The 19102-nt window shown below is 37.7% G+C and overlaps 1 protein-coding gene and 1 long non-coding RNA gene across 5 annotated transcripts in view; one reads left to right on the forward strand and one right to left on the reverse strand.

Moving 5' to 3' along the window:
* The window catches only part of sdk1b (sidekick cell adhesion molecule 1b), a gene marked incomplete at its 5' end in the record, with an annotated part of 213756 nt that extends 201640 nt beyond the window's left edge, over nt 1-12116 (reverse strand). For both annotated transcript variants that reach the window (XM_079615867.1, XM_079615866.1), the window contains one exon: nt 11642-12116. In XM_079615867.1, the coding sequence (XP_079471993.1) occupies nt 11642-12116 (475 nt within the window). The remainder of the gene's footprint in view (nt 1-11641) is intronic.
* Nucleotides 11826-16900, forward strand: LOC307000345. Of its 3 annotated transcripts, XR_013798017.1 has the most exons (5): nt 12937-13750; nt 14155-14250; nt 14993-15347; nt 15736-15833; nt 16777-16795. It is a non-coding gene; the product is annotated as an uncharacterized lncRNA (long non-coding RNA). The 3 variants fall into 3 exon arrangements; XR_013798015.1 differs by having other exon boundaries at nt 11826-13750; nt 14155-14255; nt 15736-16900; XR_013798016.1 differs by having other exon boundaries at nt 15736-16900.
* Nucleotides 16901-19102: the final 2202 nt, after the last annotated feature.

Raw genomic sequence — 19102 nt, forward strand, 5'->3', positions numbered from 1 at the left:
TGTCTTTCTTTATTTGTGTCATTTACACAGATGTAACCTGACATGGCGCACTCAAGTGCTTCATTCATTGCTGTACCCAGGTGACTGCCTTACAGATTGTAGAGTTTGCAGTAACAACACAATCTAGTGCCCTTGACAGAAATTTACCACGACCTTTGATCTGTTCCAACACCTAGCAAGCTGTCTAACAAGAATTGTAAGGCATCATATTCGCTCTACAGCACCAGCATGAAGGCGGTTCCAAAATTCTGAATTTAATTTAAAAAAAAAAAATTTCAAACAGTCACTGAATTATTATAAAAATAAATTTAATTCAATAACAGAAAAATTATTGCTAAATGAAAAATTATTGCTAATAGTTCACTATCTTAAGGTTGCATAAACACTAGTACTTTTGGTACGCACCCGCTTTCGATTGAGGTTTGTTTGGATTATGTGAACGCTGTTTTCCGAAATGGGGTGTGCACCCGTACCAGAGGGGGGTCTGTGGAACGGTTCATGTGAACTCAAGTGAGCTGCTATTGATGACGTATGAATCGATAAAACTGTGACACACCAAGCGTGAAAGCACACTTAAAAACTCTTCTAAGGCTATTTTAACCAAAATCTGTGATTTGCCTTGAAACATAATGGGCCCTATTTTAACGATCTGAAACGCAAGTATCTAACGCAAAACGCAAGTAACATTGTGGGCGGATCCCGGGCGCTGTTGCTATATACCGGCGGGATAAATGTCTCTTGCGCCCGACGCAAATCTAAAATGTGTTGGTCTGAAATAGCTTCATTATTCATAGGTTTGGTTTGGGCGTAACGTGAAATAAACCAATCAGAGCGTCTTCTCACATTCCCTCTAAGAGCAGACGCGCGTGTTCCATGGCGGATCGCTATTATAACGGCGGATTTGCCAGCGCACGCCAGGAGCGGTTCACAGCCGAGGAGACCGATGTTCTCGTCAGGGCCGTAAAACACAGAGAACTGACATTGTATGGGGATGGGAGAAACTCACCCAAATTAGCTCCGGTTAAACATGCGTATAATAATTTGGGTAAATGTGTAAACTAGATTTATGCCTATTTTTTCACATCTTCATGGACACAACAATGATTTCCCATCGTGTGTTAATGTTTCCTTGTAATAATGTATGATTTGCAAAAAATGAAAACTGCATCTGTTTAGATTAGAGAATCAAAGTGTATGCGCGTTGTTCACACGCTACATAATGGCCATGCATGCGCCCTTAAAATAGCATATCACTAACGCGCAACACGCCACTGTCTTTAGACTAGGTTTTTCCTGGTCAGTGGTAGAATGGTTTTCTAAAACTGCAAAATAGCACCAGGGAACTTTTGCGCCGGAACACGCCCCCTCTTTTTTCTGAAAAGCTTTTTGAGCGCAAGTCCATTCCCTAATTTACCGACGTGCGTCTGTGGAGGGAAAAGTCCGCTGTGCGCGGGTGCAAAATAGGAATGATACATGCATCTGTGTACAAAGTCAATTGCGCTGGGTGCAAGATAGGGCCCAGTAATCGTTTTCCCACAATTTATTGTTGCACGTTTTGAGGGTGTGACGTATTTCACAATTTTGATTTAAATCAAAGGATTTTGACTAAGTCACTGCCTTACGCTAGTCAAAACAGGCAAGATGGATTGTATTTTTTATGAAAACAGACAAGAAAACAGGGGAAACAGTATGTTAGAGAAATGGTTGTATGATACTGTACCATGCTGATTTTCCTTCTTATGTAGGCCTATTACTCATAGTAACAAATGCAATACATTTCAACTAAGGCAGATTGGGCTTTAGGGGGTTGCTTGGATAATATAAATGTATGTTCTCTGTATGCATTCATATCACCTGAGCAACCCCCTAAAGTCTGACATGTCTCCACTGAAATGTATTGCATTTTGTTGCTTTGTAATTATTACAATACGTATTTAAATGATGATGTCGACTTTGCCAGGCTCTTTTTTTTTCTGGTGGTTACAAACTTGATTTTAAAACTTTGCACATTCAATGCATGCACCTACTTACAGTATACAGTAGACCTACAGTAAAAAAAAAAAATTAATATGGTAGGCTAAATCTTAAATGCAATAGTTTGGGCACTGGATTGGTTTTCAGTATTCTTTATGCTATATCAGTATGTACATTTGATATATTTATAGCAAAAAATGCAATATACACAATAAAACTTCTTACAACATGACAAAATCAATATAAAATATTTCAGCTTAATGTTTGAGAAAAAAAATCCCCAGTGAAACCTTAGTGGAAACTTAGTATTTATGAGTTTCTGAAATAAAAATACAACATTGTGTGTGCCTAATATAATTAAAAGCAGTTGCTTAAAGTATTCTTTCTTTTTTTTTATTACATGGTTACATGGTGATTTTTCATGTTTCAATAAATGTATAAATCCTAAGTGACCAATCCTAGGCAGTTTTCTAATAGAGCTTATGTGCGCATCTTAAATTATATTTATAAGCTCTTAACTCTTGCAGTAAGTAAAAGAAATGGGTGTTTGAGTTCATATTTTTCATTTAAATGAGCACAACTCCAATGAACCATCATTCAGACATGTAAAAACATTGCACTCAGATGTCCACGAGTGATTTTCTTAGCTCTGACTGCTTGAGGGAGATTATGGTTATTGTTGTCAGACAAACTAGTGCTTGTCTATTGTTTGTTCCGGGGTTGTAAGTGCATTTCTCTGGGTGAAAGCACGCGCTAAATGACTTAATGTAAATATAAATTTCACTTGAATGAGAGACGGGGAGTGTGGAAGTGGTGGGGTGTTTATTGTAATGCTTTTAGTCCCATGCTAGCTATGTTGGCTGTAGCGCACGTTCAATGGAGCAAAATGAAGATAAAGAGCCTCCATTTCGAAGCTTTATCTAAGCCACCGGGGCCTCTAATGCATCCCTAATGTGTGTAATGTGTGCTTCTGTTTTTGTGTGTTTTCGCATGAGAGAAAAACTGTGGCTTGCTACTTTAAAAAAATGTAACAAAAAAAAAAAACTTGAAAAATATGTTTTGTCTCTTATTTTTCTGCTTTGGACAAATATTTGGAGAAAAATCAATCTATGATATATGATATAAGAATATGATATTTCCGAAAAACATTTGGCAGTTGAATGTAAAAATGTTCGTCTTTCTACTCTTGATTGCCAGATGACGGTGTTCTGAGAGTTAAACACTAACAGCATTTCTCTCCCTCACACACACACACACACACAATGTAAACACACATCTCCATGTGTGACATCAGCTGATTTTGAACAAATTAGACCACTTATTTCTGAACACCTGTTTTTTATAGACAATGCAGAAAGTCTAACTCTGGACTGTGTACATTTTCAGTTGAAAATGTTGGGATGAACTCTATGTAACTAAATTTCCATTACACAATTTAATAGCCTTCCCTGTCCTCTACAACCATCATGCAATCAAGTATTAATAGGATTTATAGGCCTAGTGTATTTATGGTTTGTTTTAAATTATGACTAAATTCATTCTTGAATACAAATACTCTCCAGTGTCACATAAAGGCTGACTTTGGGGTCTGCAGCAGCAGTTCAAGGACAATCAAATTAGTTCAGTAGAACAGATACAAACTCTGAATTAAAACAAGTTAAAACTGAATTAAAGTTAAAACAGTTTTGCTGAATTAAAACACAGCAAAACTGACATCAGTCTGTCTAATTTATTCAAATGTATTTACTAATTAAAAAAAAGTAAGAAAGGCTTCCAAACTCTTTTCAATAATCTCTTAAAGGAGTAGTTCACTCAAAAATGAATCTTCTGTCATTTACTCAACCTAAAGTGATTCCTCTACAAATTTCTCAATTTCACTTAACACAAAATACATTTCTGAAGCATGTTAACAACACTCCTTTCCATACAACGAAAGCATGCAGTGACTTTTATGTTCCAACAAAAGCACCATAAAACATCACAAAAGTAGTCCATACAACACTACACTCAGTCTAAAGTTGTGATAGGAACAGAAACTGACTGTGCGGATGAATATGGTTATCCTACACTCTAAAAAATGCTGGGTTGTTTCAACCCAATTTTGGGTAAAATATGAACAAACCCAGCCGTTGGGTTAAAAATGTAATGTAAAAATGTAACCCAACGGCTAGGTTTGTCCATATTTTACCCAAAATTGGGTTGAAACAACCCAGCATTTTTAGAGTGTACTGCTCATAAAACATTCTCTACCTGGCTTAAGAGATATTTAGATGGAAAGGATCTCAAGCTGACTAGCTAAAGATGTTACTGTAGTTATACCATTAATAGACCTGGAACTTTCTTTGAAAATAAATTGTTACAACAACCATAATGAAATGACCCTTCACAGTTGACAATGCTTTGCAATGAACTCTGTTAGAGAGCTACATATGGCAATTTATCTGTCCAATAAAACACCTTACTGTCCTCTGTTGAGTAATAAAAACACTGTCTCTGCGTTGCTTATACAACAGCGAGTTGTAAAGTTCTCAGTTCTTCTCGCAATCTCCGAAAAGCGAAGCTAATGTTGATTCTTGTTTTATTACGCGCTCTGTCATGTTCTCTTTTTGCCAGTACTCTCTTCTCTGTTTATCTTTCTTTTTTTTTATTGGCGATTCTCTGAAGGTTCGAGATTTAGTGTGCTCCATGTCAACCTTTCTCATGTACCTTTAACTAAAACAATTAGTTTACTATATATAGTTTACTAAAATAATTTAGTACAAATGTTCAAAAGTGTGGGGTCTATACGACTATTTTGAAAGGTTTATAATACTCGCCAAGGCTGCATTGATTTACGTAAATAAAAAAATTACAGTAAAAATAATGACATTGTGAAATATAATTAGAATAAAAACGGTTTAAAATATATATATATACAAAAAAAAAATTCCTGTGATGGCAAAGCTGAATTTTGAGCATCCATTACACCAGTTTTGATCATGATCCTTCAAAAATCAATATTTTATGCTGATTCCGTGCTCAAGTAAGTTCCTTATTTTGTAATTAAAATGTCTTATTTTACCCATTATTTGAGTATAATATAATGTATTTTTAGGCGTATATAAGTATAATATAATTATCTTAGAATAATGTTAGTGTCAAACTATTAGCCTAAATCAATCAAATCGAGTCAATTTGTGTGACTAGAGTTTTTTTTAATCATTCACTTTTGAGGTTTCAAGTTATTTTACGATGCTGACTTAAAAAGGCAACTATATGCACTGTAGGTCGTAAACAGTAAGTTATGGATCATAGCTTTGGCTTGCACGTGCCCAATTACTAAGAAAACAACTGACTTACACTGCGGCTAAAGCATCCGACGCCTGTAATAAGAATCGTAACCACAGAAATATTGATCAGAATTGCACTGCCTTCTTTTTAATCATAAAAGGATGCATTTATCTTTGGGTACTTTGTTATTTACTGTGTCGGTCATGTCATGTGGTGGCACTGTAAACACTTTCATCTGTGAGCAACTGTGAAATCATGAATCTCTTTCAATTAAGCGAGTAAACTTTGATGCTGGTTATGGCGTCGTAGGTCCGTGGCTTTAAAGGCCTGAGTAAAACTCATCTTTTAGAAATGAGCACAGGTCACATTTCATCATAGTCAAATAAAGCAACAGTTTCATTTCTTCATATTTGGAGCAAATATTTACAGGCCTCTCCTATCCCAATCATCAGAGACCTTGACTCTGAGAAAAGGGACAATAAAAAAAAAAACTTAATTTGCTCATCAGCTTTTAGCTGACTGTGTAAACCGACATGTCAGTTTGCCCCTAAATTTATTTTTAATTAATTTTTAATTAATGAGCTTGCAGTTCAAGTAGTGCATGGCACTGAAATAATTCCAATTCAGATAATAAACTACAGTAGTTCTCACAGACTAATCCTGCATAACTGATAAACTCACTCGATGACAAGCAGAAATTGAAAAAATGTTAATGTGGCACTTGCACAATCCCGCATAATACGAAACACGGCCTTCTGAGCTTCCAGAAACCAATGACTGGTGCGTATGCGCACGTTGCCGAGGTACCACTTCTATTCAAAGGCAAAGTAGGCACTTGAACATGTAATATTTGATAAAGATGTGCTAATCTCATCATTTAAAAACGCTGAAGAAAAAATCTATTGGTGTGAAAGCTGATTAGTAACGATGGAAAGGCCTCTGTCAAAACGCCAATGCTTTGACTCAAAGTCAATGCTACAGGCATAAACAAGTAACAAAAAAAAGACAGAAAGAAAGAGAAAAAGAGGAAACAGCTGAAACCAATTTCAGAGAGGAGGAATAGAACAATGAGGAAATTAAAGAAAGGGTTTCACATGTAAATTCAAATCTAAATTGCTCTGTGTGAAAATGTTCTTATGTCGTCTGGCTTTGATCTTACCCCAAATAAGATTCATTATTGTCATGCCGACAAATGTGCTAACTTTCAGTTGAAGAGAGAGAGAGAGAGAGAGAGAGAGAGGGGGTGGAAAGACAGGATGTCGAGCGCATCTTGTACATGTAATGATGGCCTGATAATACTTAAGTGCGGAAGGCAGATGTGTTCAGACAGGCAGAGCGAATTAAATCCAAGTGTTTATTGCCAAGCATTTCCACAAAGCTCTTTAATTCATAGCCGTGAATGTGAGCAGTTATATTGTTGTTTGTAATGGACCACCTGTCGGAAAACTATCAAAGTTATTTTTTCTAATCATTCAAGATGATTACTATAATAAAACGTGGTTAGCAATAAACTAATTAAGTCACTCGTTTACCACCGAAATTAAGACGTTTATACTCATTTGGCCACTTTAAAATAAAAGAGTCACAAAGGCTTTGGGTAATGACACAGTCTGGGTCACGACTGGGGGAGGGACGGGTCTACAACCGGACAATACAAGCGAACAATGAAGGCACAACGGCTTCTGGGGCCCGATACTAATGTTGCAGTCATGCATAAACACACACACTGGCATAACAAGGCACCTCGAAACACTTTAAGAGAGAAACATGGTAAAAGAAGGTAAATGTGCAGAGGAAAATGCAGGGAAAAGAGGCCAAGACAGAAAAGATTAGGACCAAAGCATGTGCACACATCATTCCCAATACAGAAAATTACAAATAGTTTCCATGGTAGGAAGTCATTTACTTCAGCATTGTGTGAAAAAAGACATTTACATAAAAGAAGTGATGCGGCACAAATAAACTAATAAAGCTCAAATTAAAGTTTTTTATTTAGCCGAAAACCAAAATCGAATATAAAGATTCATTACTTCAATTTGGTTAATTAAAATCATGATGTTCAATGTGTCGTGTTTTTAGGTGATACATTACTCATAGTCAAGTTCTTTGGCAACAAGCCGCCTTCAGTCGAACATACTTTACATATTGCTGCTACTCAAGCATCATTTTTGGTCACGGTGAAGTGTGTCCATCATGTATTTCTATTTTACCCTATCCACATTGTGTGCACGCAATAGGCAGTCAAAACTGAAACCGAAACTTTTCCAGTAAATATTTCCAGTTGCCGAAATTTTGGTACATCACTGACCAAAAAGAAATCAACAGGACAAATGTTTAAAATTAGGTAACCTTATGATACTCCATGCATATCATGGTGGCCTCCATGTTGAGGTCACATGTTCTTATTTTATTTATTTTTAACATCTGAGTTAAATTACAGTACCATCATCGATTTCATTATGGCTGTTAGTGTCTAGGGGTCTGAATCACAGGGTACCTCAAGATACGATACGATACACGGCTCACGATACCGATTATATCACGATATAGCAATTCTATTATAGAATAGAATATCTGTCTAACTATATTTTGGACTTTAAAGTGGCTGGGGCATTTATTATTTCACTCATACTGCTGTCCGCCATCCCGTTAAAAACCTCTTTTTCTTAGGCTAGTTACATTATGTTCACGTTTCCCTCATTCATGTGTTGAGCGCCACCTCGAGAAGCCATGAAGTAGCGACGATGGGAGTAGGAAAATCTATTTAGAGCGCCTTATTTTATTCATTAAAATATCTATATTTGGTGCCAGCATATCGATTCTCGTATCACACGGAGGACACCGATATATTGCCCAATCGATATTTTGTCCCACCCCTGTAACAGTGTCACGTAAATTATATTCAAGCTCAGATAAAACTTTGTACATAAAACATAAATGGCTGAGATAATCATTGAGCTGTCAACCACATCATTGCAGAAATATAAACTATTCTAAAAAAAAAAAACAGAATCTCCTATGTTGCTCTATTCATATCGTTGTCACAGCTGGTTACGTCAAACTCTGATTAACATGGAAAAGTAAACTTCTATCGAGATGTGGCATCACATCGCATCTGGTCTGGTAAGGACAGGGCTTCAGAGTCACTTGAAGATTTTTACATTTTCTGAAGAAAATGCTCTTCTTAAAAAGAAAGTCTATAGGATTTTTTTCACCCACAATGTCTAATGCAACACAATCTCCTAAACCAGTCACATGACTTGAGGTATCATTCATATCCATAGCACAGTGTAGACTGAGCTACATGTCAATATTCAAAACTTTAGTTTTGAATATTCATCCAATAGTGAGCATAATGAGTCTTAATTTACTTAAGACTTGATAAACAAACTGTGATATTTATGGTAACTGGAGAGTTGGAAGGCCGTATGGGGTTTTAGTGTGCCAGTGGGAGCATGGCAGGGATTGTGGGGAAAGTGCAATACGTACTGGAGTGTGGCACTGGGTGTAATTCTTTCTGAGCAGTTCTTATTCAGCCCCTGCAGGAGTTTGTCATCCGGGGATCAAAAGCCCATCTGACCAGAGCGACACAGAGAGAGGCTTCAGACACAAGGAGCAGTTTTCATGCCTCGCCATCCCTGCCAGGGCCCGCGCTCACGGGCACGCGCGCACACAGACAAGCAATCACATCAATCTCGATTTCTTCCATAATGCCTACTCTCTCTCTCTCGATTTCTCTGCGTTTTACCTCCCTCCATCATTATGTTCTCCTCCACTCCACTCCACTTTCTTTCCCTCTATTCCTCTGCTTTAGCTAACACACAGGCTTTTCTTTCCATTTTGATTTGATAGACATCCCAGTGACCCTAAAACTGTCTCTTGTGATGGATGTAAAGGAGGAGCATGGTAAAGAGATGCCAGTGCTGTATCCTCCGTAGAGACCTACCCATCCAAAACTACCATTCCATCCATCCTTCCCCTTTCTTCTTTCTGCACTGCTTCCTCCTTTTCACGCTCCACTCCTCTTTAACATCTGCACTCTTTCTGCTTGTTTCAGCCCACATCCCTTCTCTCATCCCCATCTCTCTCGCACCTCTCTTCTTCATCTGATTCTCTGAGGGAGCTCAGTAGCGCATCAAGATGTCAGAGCGTTCGAATGCAAACATTCATCACTGACGCGCATTGAGAGCGTACACACAGAAAGCCACTAAGCGACTGACATGCCTGGCAAGAGTCATAAATACAGAGAGCGCAGCAAAACAACTCGGGACGACGGGTGACAGTTATCAAAAGTTTCAGCTTTTGGGACTGAAGCTTTTTAAAAATCGGTTTAGGATTAAAGGAAACCCCACAAAGACACTTGTTGATGCGTGTTGTAGGTTCAGCAGCTCTTTTCATTCGCTATAAATTTAATATTAGTCTTTTTTTAAGATGGAAGAAAATAGCATGGCCTGCCTCATATTATTAACAGCTTCGTGAAAGAACTGGAAGAAATCTGATTAGGCTCGAATTGCATTGCATAGAACAGCAAGTGTCCCACACGATTCCCACAACTTTTGATTAATTAATTTCCAAGATTTTGTGTCTCATCAGTTAATACTTGGGATCATGGCGTCATTTACTGATAATAGAGTAATTTTTTGCAGAAAAAATGGTGGATCTTTTCATGACACGTATATAATATGAAAATTGTAATCATTTAAAAAAAACAAAATTCATTACTGTCAAAATTCTGGTCTCAGATAAACAGATCTTAACTAACTTCTAATCTAACTATCTTTTTAGTTTTAAATAAACAACCTTCAAAAACAGTGTTATTACATGCTGAATTGCTGCTTCACACTTGCTGTGAATATCATATTACTGCTTTCCAATTTTGTCTAATAGGCTCTAAATTCTTTCCATGAGCAGACCTTGACAGTGATTTAGAAGTTGAGCGTACATTGGACATTTTCTTGCAAGTGGCCTGCTTCTAAATATAACTTCTGAAAAACAAATGATCAATTTTATTCAAAACTGATGCTTTGCATAATGTGAGACACAAATTCTTGAGGGATTTCGGGTTTAAAAAAGACTAAATTTGATTAGAGAAAACTGATGCTTGCACTGGAATAAAACTAGTCTGATGCTTGACAAAGCAGGATGGCTCCGTTTCTGCCATTCTCTGATGGGATGTGATCAATAACCTTCTGACCTCCTTAAGGTTGGGGTTTGGGCCACATCCAAAGCCATAGCGAGACCTTGACATTAACACAGGGAGAAAGCTGAGTCTGCAAGCACGCAGAGAAAGTGAGAGAGGAAAAAGTGCCAGCCACCAATGGTCCAATGCTGAAGAAAAGTCACAGGAGTGGGTGTTCTTGTAACTGTTTTGAGTCGAATGCATTCATGCGTTTGCATTAATGCAACCTTCAAAAGAAAGACATATGAATTTCACAGCCCCAACACTGAAAAGCCCACGGCATCTCCATGCCAAATGCGTTTTAATACGGTGAGGCGTTGCTTGCAATACAATCATACTTTTGAATCTTTTAATCTTGCTGCCATTTTAAAGACTGAGATGCTCCCACGCGTGGCACGCAAAAATCTGTGCTCTGCTTTAAAACATCCTAATTCAATCAGTAACACACCGCCCCCCTTTGAAAAACAGCCTGCCGGGTACCAGAGCGACCCAGCTGGCACCGTATGCAGTCTACAGCCTGATGAAGCCGATTCCAGTCAAGGCTTAACTGAATTCTGCTCTGAATCATAATTCTGAATCTCAGTGGGTCAGTGTCCTTTCCTTCACACCCTTTCTCTTTCACACGCCTGCACTTCGTAAATGCATGCATCCTGCTCCCTCTACTTGTCAGTTTGACGTTCAGTCAATACGACTTGTGTGTGACCTGAGAAAATGTGCGTGATGACAGCATATGACCTTTACCGCTTTTGTTGAGACACACACAGACACGATCACCCACCCCTCTCTCTCTCTCTCTCTCTCTCTCTCTCTCTCTCTCTCTCTCTCTCTCTCTCTCTCTATGTCCCTCACTCTGTTCATCTCTCTTTCTGTGTCCCCATTTTCTTTCTCTCTTTATATGTCCCTCTTTTCCTTTCTATCCATCTCCCCCGTCTCCTTCTGTCTAGCCTATGCCCCCCTTTTTCTCCCTGCCCCTCTTTTTCTCTCTTTCTAGTTCTCTGATACCCTTAAATGGAATAAATGCTTAAATTTACCTCATCTCTAAATAACAATTAGCACAATTTTATACAAATACATCCATTTTATACATGCAATGATCATTACAATCAACTTTTAAAAACGTGGAGTTTAAAGGGTCTTGGTAAAATCTTAAACATTTCAAAATAAAATGTCAAGCCCTGAGTAAACAAGTGAAGTTATGGTATATAACTCTAAACTTACCTTGAGCGCGCAACATGTGGGTATTCCAGAGGAACACAAGGGCAAAAATCCAACCCCACATCCCGCACCTCGCTTTCCCCGTCATCGCCTTCCTTGTATTTCCTTGAGTGTGAATAATCCCTTTAACTTTGCCCTTGGTAAGAGGGCTCTGACACTCGGGGAAGCTGGAATCTGTGCCCTCGGCAGATGTGGAGGTTTGTGAGAACAGAGTAAAGTGCGCGCTTCGCTTCACCGCATTTACGAGGCGATTCTCATTCATCCCGCACGCCGGAGAGTTCAGCTCCGAGTCCGCGACTTTCCCGGTCGCTTTACTTTCATGTCTCATGGCTTTCTGGAAGCCCTCATCCGCGCATTTATCACTGAATAAAACGATACCTTCAAACCAAAAAGGCAAAGTCTCCGAACACTGCTCCAAAATGAACGCACATCCATTCGCTAAGCGCGAGCTGCTCTTCTGTGTCCCGAGAAGGCTCATGATGTTTCAGTATTGATTCCAGTTAAGTATTAATACGTTTGAGTGTACCGGATTTAATTTATCCGCTTAGAGCGCCAATATCTCCTGTAAACCCACGTTGTTTTTGACGTATTCTCAGTTCGGATTATCTACCCGATCATTTCGAGCAATTTCACGGCATTCAGCCAGTCTTGAAGAACCCCTTACAATCCATATCGGTGCTCAGTAGATGTGCCTTTATCCATTTTAAACAGACCACGGAAAACTGCTTGATTAATCTGGTTAAGTGTAATATTACCCAGAGGACTTTATGTATCCAACAGGTTAACCATGCAGGACGCAAAAAGAATCACATAAATCAAGACCGTCCAGTACAAATTCCTCGTAAACGAATAAACACCTGTGAACAGAAAAGGCGGACGTCATGAGTATGCAAATTACAAATGGTGTGATATGGCTTAAATCATAAACCTTCTGAGAAGCTAACAAATTATAGCCTACATTTTTATAGCCTACATTTCTTGAAAAATGTGTTTACTGAGATGTTTTATTTAGCCTTCTTTTCACAAATAGGCCTACAAAACGAACCCAAAATAATGTATTTGTTCACAACCAGCACTAGTCAGCTAACGTTACATTGATTAAGTCGAAAATAATATTTTTTAGTTCCGTAAATGAGTCGAATTAATTTAGTAACCGATTGATTCATAAGTGTTTTGATTCACTACAGAGAGCCGACACTTAAGAGTCACTCCTTTGGGAGTCAGATTACACTGGACGCGCTCTGTGTTTTTGATTCACTAAAAAGATCCGACTCATAAGAATCACCCGATCAAGTTCCAAACCGTGGTAATAGTAAATATTAGACAACAGATACACTCACCTTCATCACTTGGTAGATGTTTTCCAGCAGTTAGTGCTTAAAGTTCGGGTACGCAATTGAATCGATGTAATTCGTAACTCTGGAAGTTGAAAGTCTTCACCTTACGCTCTTGCGGTCTGGTTTGGGAGAATGAATGCATCAAGTGAAGAGAACTGCAGATCCGTGGCGGTCACTGAACACCTGCTGCCCGGACCGAAGATAAAACTTGCACTAACCCAGCTAACACACGACGTAACAGTTACGTAATGAATTCGTACTTTTTGGTCATGTCATGACTTTACTAACTGACAACGTAACTACAACGTCGCATGCTCGAAATTTCATTACCATCATATTACCAACCCACAACGTCGTCAGTACGTCCTCATAAGGTTATAAGATAACCAACAACGTTCCAGACGTACTCTATTCGTAATAACTTAGTAATTTCATGACTTACTGGCAACGGAACTGCAACGTCACTGGCCGGTAATTTGATTACCATCTTATCAGACTGCATTTCTATGAAATATTTTATTTGTTTCAATTGTTTGTTTAGTATTCCGTACGTTTGAAAGACGTTCATTTTATTCAAGTAAGGTTATAATTCTAGATGTTTATGTTTATAAATGTTGCGTGGCTTTGACGTTTTAATGGGCGTGCGCGTGAACCTTCGAGTCGACCTAAAGCACTGGAGCGGAGATGAGTTGCCATGGAGACGGCGCGGCACCGACTGACTCCAACTGACAAGCTGCAGAACTCCCTCTCTCGCTGTTGTTTTCCGTGCTTTCAGGTGAGTTTAGTCTCTAAAATCACACAAATAATACACACAACTGTTCTTGACACTTCTCTTACTTGTTATTGACACGCTTCTGTTGAATATTTACTTTATAGAAATGGTTTAGTGTCTTCGAGAAAAGTCCGTTAGCATATCAACCGTTTTCAGAAGAGGTAACGTAACGTTATGCTAACTTCAGCTTGAGCTTTTGATATGAAAGTTTAGGCTTTTAATCACATCTTACGGGTAGATGAGAGGTTTTGACAGTTTTGTTAGAAATAAGTTAGTTTGGAAGTGAGTTAATTTATTTAACATAAACGTACTCGATGACGTCACTTAGCTGCTACATGAAGTGTGAAATTTAGCTGAAACTAGCAGCTAGCTAACAAATAGTGATCAAAATAGTTCTGTGGTTTCAGGAGCAACAAAATAATCCTTCTACAACAGAGGGGAAGCTCCACTAACGTTACTTCAACATTTTTGAAGAAAGCTGCTGCCAGAGAAGTTGGAAACAGGTGAAGTGAGGAACTTCATTAAATAACTTCATATCCATTTTCTCACAATATTTTGTCACCTACTGTATCACCATGCATATGTATTTTAATTTCTCATATTTACATTTACTTGTTTAATTTATTTTAAGAACGTTTTGACATCCTAACGTAAGTGACACTGTATGAGCAATATGAATTAGTGAATAAGTAAAACTAAAAACATAAATTAAACATTTATGATTATTATCAGTGTTGAAAACAGTTGTGCTGCTTCATATTTTTGTGTTTTTCAGGGTTATTTGATGAATGAAAGAAAAAAAAAGCAGCATTTATTTGAAACAGAAATATTTACTCTCTCTTCTGGTCAATTTAATGCATCCTTGCTGAATAAAATATTATTTATTTATTTATTTTTACTCTATTGAACCCAAACTTTTGAACAGTAGTGTAAACTACTGTTTATATATGTTGGGTCTATTTAACAATGAATCCTGGAGAGAGAGAAAAGAAAATGGATTAAACTGTTACACTGGTTTACACAAAAAGATTACGATAATCAGCACAACTGTTTTCAACATTGATAATACTCAGAAATGTTTAGGACGTTTGCATTGTAAGAATGTATAGTATTAAAATATTAAAATGCTGACTCGTTAGGTCATGTTTTCTCATTAAAATCAGATGATTTCCTATTACAGTTTTTTTTCTCAATTGCCAAAACACAATTTCTGAAACCTTGCTCCATTTTCTGAAAACACTGAAGGAGCTGTCGTGCTGCACGCGGGGGTGAACGACATCAGGCTGCGGCAGACGGAGGTTCTGAAGAGGGACTACAGGAGCCTGATCGAGACGGTACGCAGAACATCGCCTGAAGCAACGATCATCGTGTCTGGACCATTCCCACGTACCGACAAGGACAAGAAAGGTTCAGTAGATTATTTGCACTAAATGAATGGTTAATGTCATGGTGTAATGAACAGAGACTGCTCTTTGTAAATAATTGGAATCTGTTCTGGAAGCGACCTAGGCTCTACCGTGCTGATGGCCTGCACCCCAGCAGAATCGGAGCGGCTGTTCTGTCGGACAACATCTCCAAGACGTTACACACCATATGACTAGTAAGTCAAAGTCCAAATCACATTCCTTGCTGTCCCAAATTACAGACGCCTGTCTATAAATAATGCCGGGAAAAAACTATCAGTCGAACGCAGCAGCCGTGTATTGGCATCGGTAAAAAACCCCCGCAAATATCGACCTGATATATCGGTCGATCACTAAATGTAAGGGAATAACTCTAGAATAACCTTCCTGATAATGTTTGGGGCCCAGAAACACTATCCTAATTTAAATCATCTCTTTAGCCAAGCATTCAATTACGGTAACATATCTCATAATCTTGCACTGTCATGAAATAGTAAAAAGTTCACATGACCATCTTTTGCCTGAAATAATATGAACAGCAGCAATGCTAATCTTTCTCCTGTTGTCTCCTTGTTTCTATCTCAGGATGCTCAGCATATTTTACTAGAGATTACAGCAGCTCCAGTTCGGATCCAGCCTCACTTGGGAAGACTTCTAATGACATCAACACTCTTGAAGACAATGTGTTAAAACAAATTTCAGATGTTTAATGATATTTTAAAGTGTTTAAACTAATTCAAGTTTTTATGTCAGGCGGTACAACAAAAATATGATGTATTGTAGTTGTACCACCTGACATGGAAATTGTACCACCAACCTACCCATACTTGAAATTAGCAGTTTTTATCAGTATTTGAGAGAGCTTTACAAACTTATTCACTCTGCCAAAGAGATCAGTTAGGCTCCTCTGGATGAAGCATTATCATGTTTACTGTTATTACCTTAAAATTTATAATACCATTTGAGAATATACAAATTGCTGGACAAAAGTTTCTCAATTATCTCAACAGCTTTAAAACTACTGATATTTATAAAAAACAATAAATTAAAAACTATGCCATCATTTTAGGTTTGAAGCCTTTCATATAATTGACAATTATAGGAAAGGCTTCAAACTTAAAATTATGGCATAGTTTTTAGTTTTTTATTATTAAGACACCATTTTAAATTATTTTCTTTTAGTCTGTTCATTTGTTCAGACAGTTGCACCACCACCTGACATTTTGGGGGTTTAATGCTGCCTTCAGGAATGATCATAAATAGGCCTACTAGTCATCTAGTTTTTTAAGAAATGGACATCGTAATCACGACTTCAGAAGAAGAAAAGCAAAATAATATGTATTAAATATTTCAAACGTATCAAATTATTTCTAAGATTCTAACTAAGATTTTATAGAATATAGTGATACGTCATGAAGTTATCAAATTATTTTAAAAGGAAATAATGCACTTCATAACTTTGTGACCATGGTTAGAAAATATATATGAGCGATTTAAAAAAAAACTCTGCTTATACAGATTCTATCTTTCAGTGCTAATTGCTTTGTGTATTTAAATGTTAAATGGGAAAACACTCAACTTCTTTTTTCTTGCATTTTTCTTTTCTTATTCTTGCTTCGTTATTAGGGCCACCAAAATGAAGACTTGTAGGAGCAGTTCGATGTTCAAGCTTTTGGGGAAAACCTTGTTCATTTAAATGTATAACCTGTTTGCATACTGTTTTTGCTGTTTGTGCTTTGTTCTATAGTAAATGGACTGAATTAATCACATTTTGAGTCTGTATCTTTCATATGTCGTTGAAAAAGTCTCTAAAATAGTTTTGGGCAAATGAGGACATGTTAAATTAGACCACTGCATGTCCGCCCATATTATTAAAAACTAAAATGACCAACTGGTTACCAACACACGACTGTCGATCCGCAACGTTGCCACGACGTCGCCGTTACTTACTGACAACGTTACAAAGTTACGTCGTGGCAACGAATCCAGGAATTTCACTTTTCCGGTTGCCACGACGTAACTAGTTACGTTGCCACGACGAAAGTTTGGTCACCAGATTACGTTGCAGTTACGTAACAGTCACGTATTTGTGTTAGCTGGGAAGGCTCCTATCAGGACATTTAAAGTTTAGTCGGATGCTAGAAAAATTGCAACTTCTTTGAATGAGCAGGTCGAGTTTCTCTTCTCAGGAATAGTAATTTGTACTGGGCTGAATTTGAAGTTGAATTCAGCATCCCACCCGCTCCGCCCTGCTCGGCGCTGATTGGTCCGCCCTCTGCACACTACAGCCTATATTATTTTTCATGGAGAGCACGTGGAAAAAGCAAAGCTTCTGAAACACGGTGCCATGCGCCCCCAATCAGACAGAAACATTTATGCTCGAAAGTCACAACGAAAATGTAAGGTTTTCATATCTGTTTTTTAAAAAAGTTTGTTTCAGAAAGTGTTAGATGTTTGTCATTACGTAATAAATCATGGTGTGTGGAGTTTTACATTGTGTTGAGTAGGCATTTTAAGACTGTAGTCTTAAAGTCTTAACACACACACACACCTGAATGATTTTCTTTAAAAAAAGTTCATACAACTTACACTATATTCCAAGACTTCTGAATGATACACTATTGTGAAGAACAGAATTAAACCAAAGTGGTTATTTATTGAAATAGGCGTCATATAGCCTATATCCACGAAGACACTTCAAACACAAAAACTGCTTAGACTAGTCTTAAAAGTTAGTCATCTATTTTTTTTCCCAAGAGTTCTAGGCTACTAACTTTTTTAAGTCAGTTACATAAATAAAAAGCTATATCGTCTAATTTGAATGAGAAAAGTAAGACTCATTACCTCTTGACTAATTTCTAGTTGGTCAAATAAGTTTTGAAGACACAGTCTTAGTGGCTATAAGCTTACGCAAAATGCAAATCCCAGGTTCTACTGTACATATGAATGTCAAATCTTTCTTGATAGGGAATACTTGTGCTTATTTGACAGCTATAAATTTAGGCCTGGCCCTCATGCAGGGCAATCAAATTTAGAAGACTCATAACAAACGCTCCATTGGCCAGTTTTGTGATGGCCTATGTACTCCTTTTTTCTTATTATATATATGTTTTTATTTGCAACATTAGTTAGTAACATTAAGAGGAAAAGTGGACAGAATTATCATTTATACATTATACATTATTTATACTATTCCTCTAATTTCTGCAGGGGAAAAAATGCTTGGTAACAATTAAGAAGTGAATGAATGAATATTCAGTGTCATGGTCAATGTACTAAAATTTAAGCCAGCATAATAGTTTTTATTAATAATAGTGTGTTTTCATTAAATGATACATTGATCATTCAGACTGTCTAAAAATGAAAAGACACTGGGGGAAATGGAGAGGTTATTAGATGTCTGAGACATGTTGAATCAATAATATTATTTTAGAAAACTCAACTTCATTAAGAATTCAAAAAAAGATATCAAGATGTTTATTAGCTTCTAAAAACTGTAATTTCTGCCTCCGTAAACAGGAACTCTCCGAGATCGTTCTCTTCCAAACACAAGGCCTTAAACTCTACAGAAGTTGCTTTTGTTGAAAAGCTAATGAAAGCCAGGTGGTGGCCATAGCAATTGACCAGTGGTGGCGGGTTGTGCTTGCTCCCGTCACTGAGAGCAGTTCCTTCATTTCTCAGTGGCAAAATGTGTTAATACTCTGGCCTCTGCCTGTGCTGGTCATTCCTTGGTTTCTATTAAGTATGTAATTGGAACAACTAATTCCAAAACCAATTTGATTTGCAATTATGTCCATCCCCATTCCAGGGCACTATTCATTTAAAGCCTGTCTTACTCAGACAGCGATAGTGGACTGACATGAGGACACAGGTGCGTGCACACACACACACACACACACACACACACACACACACACACACACACACACACACACACACACACACACACACA

Source organism: Phoxinus phoxinus, assembly GCF_949152265.1.
Source record: "Phoxinus phoxinus genome assembly, chromosome: 6".
Taxonomy (NCBI): domain Eukaryota; kingdom Metazoa; phylum Chordata; class Actinopteri; order Cypriniformes; family Leuciscidae; genus Phoxinus; species Phoxinus phoxinus.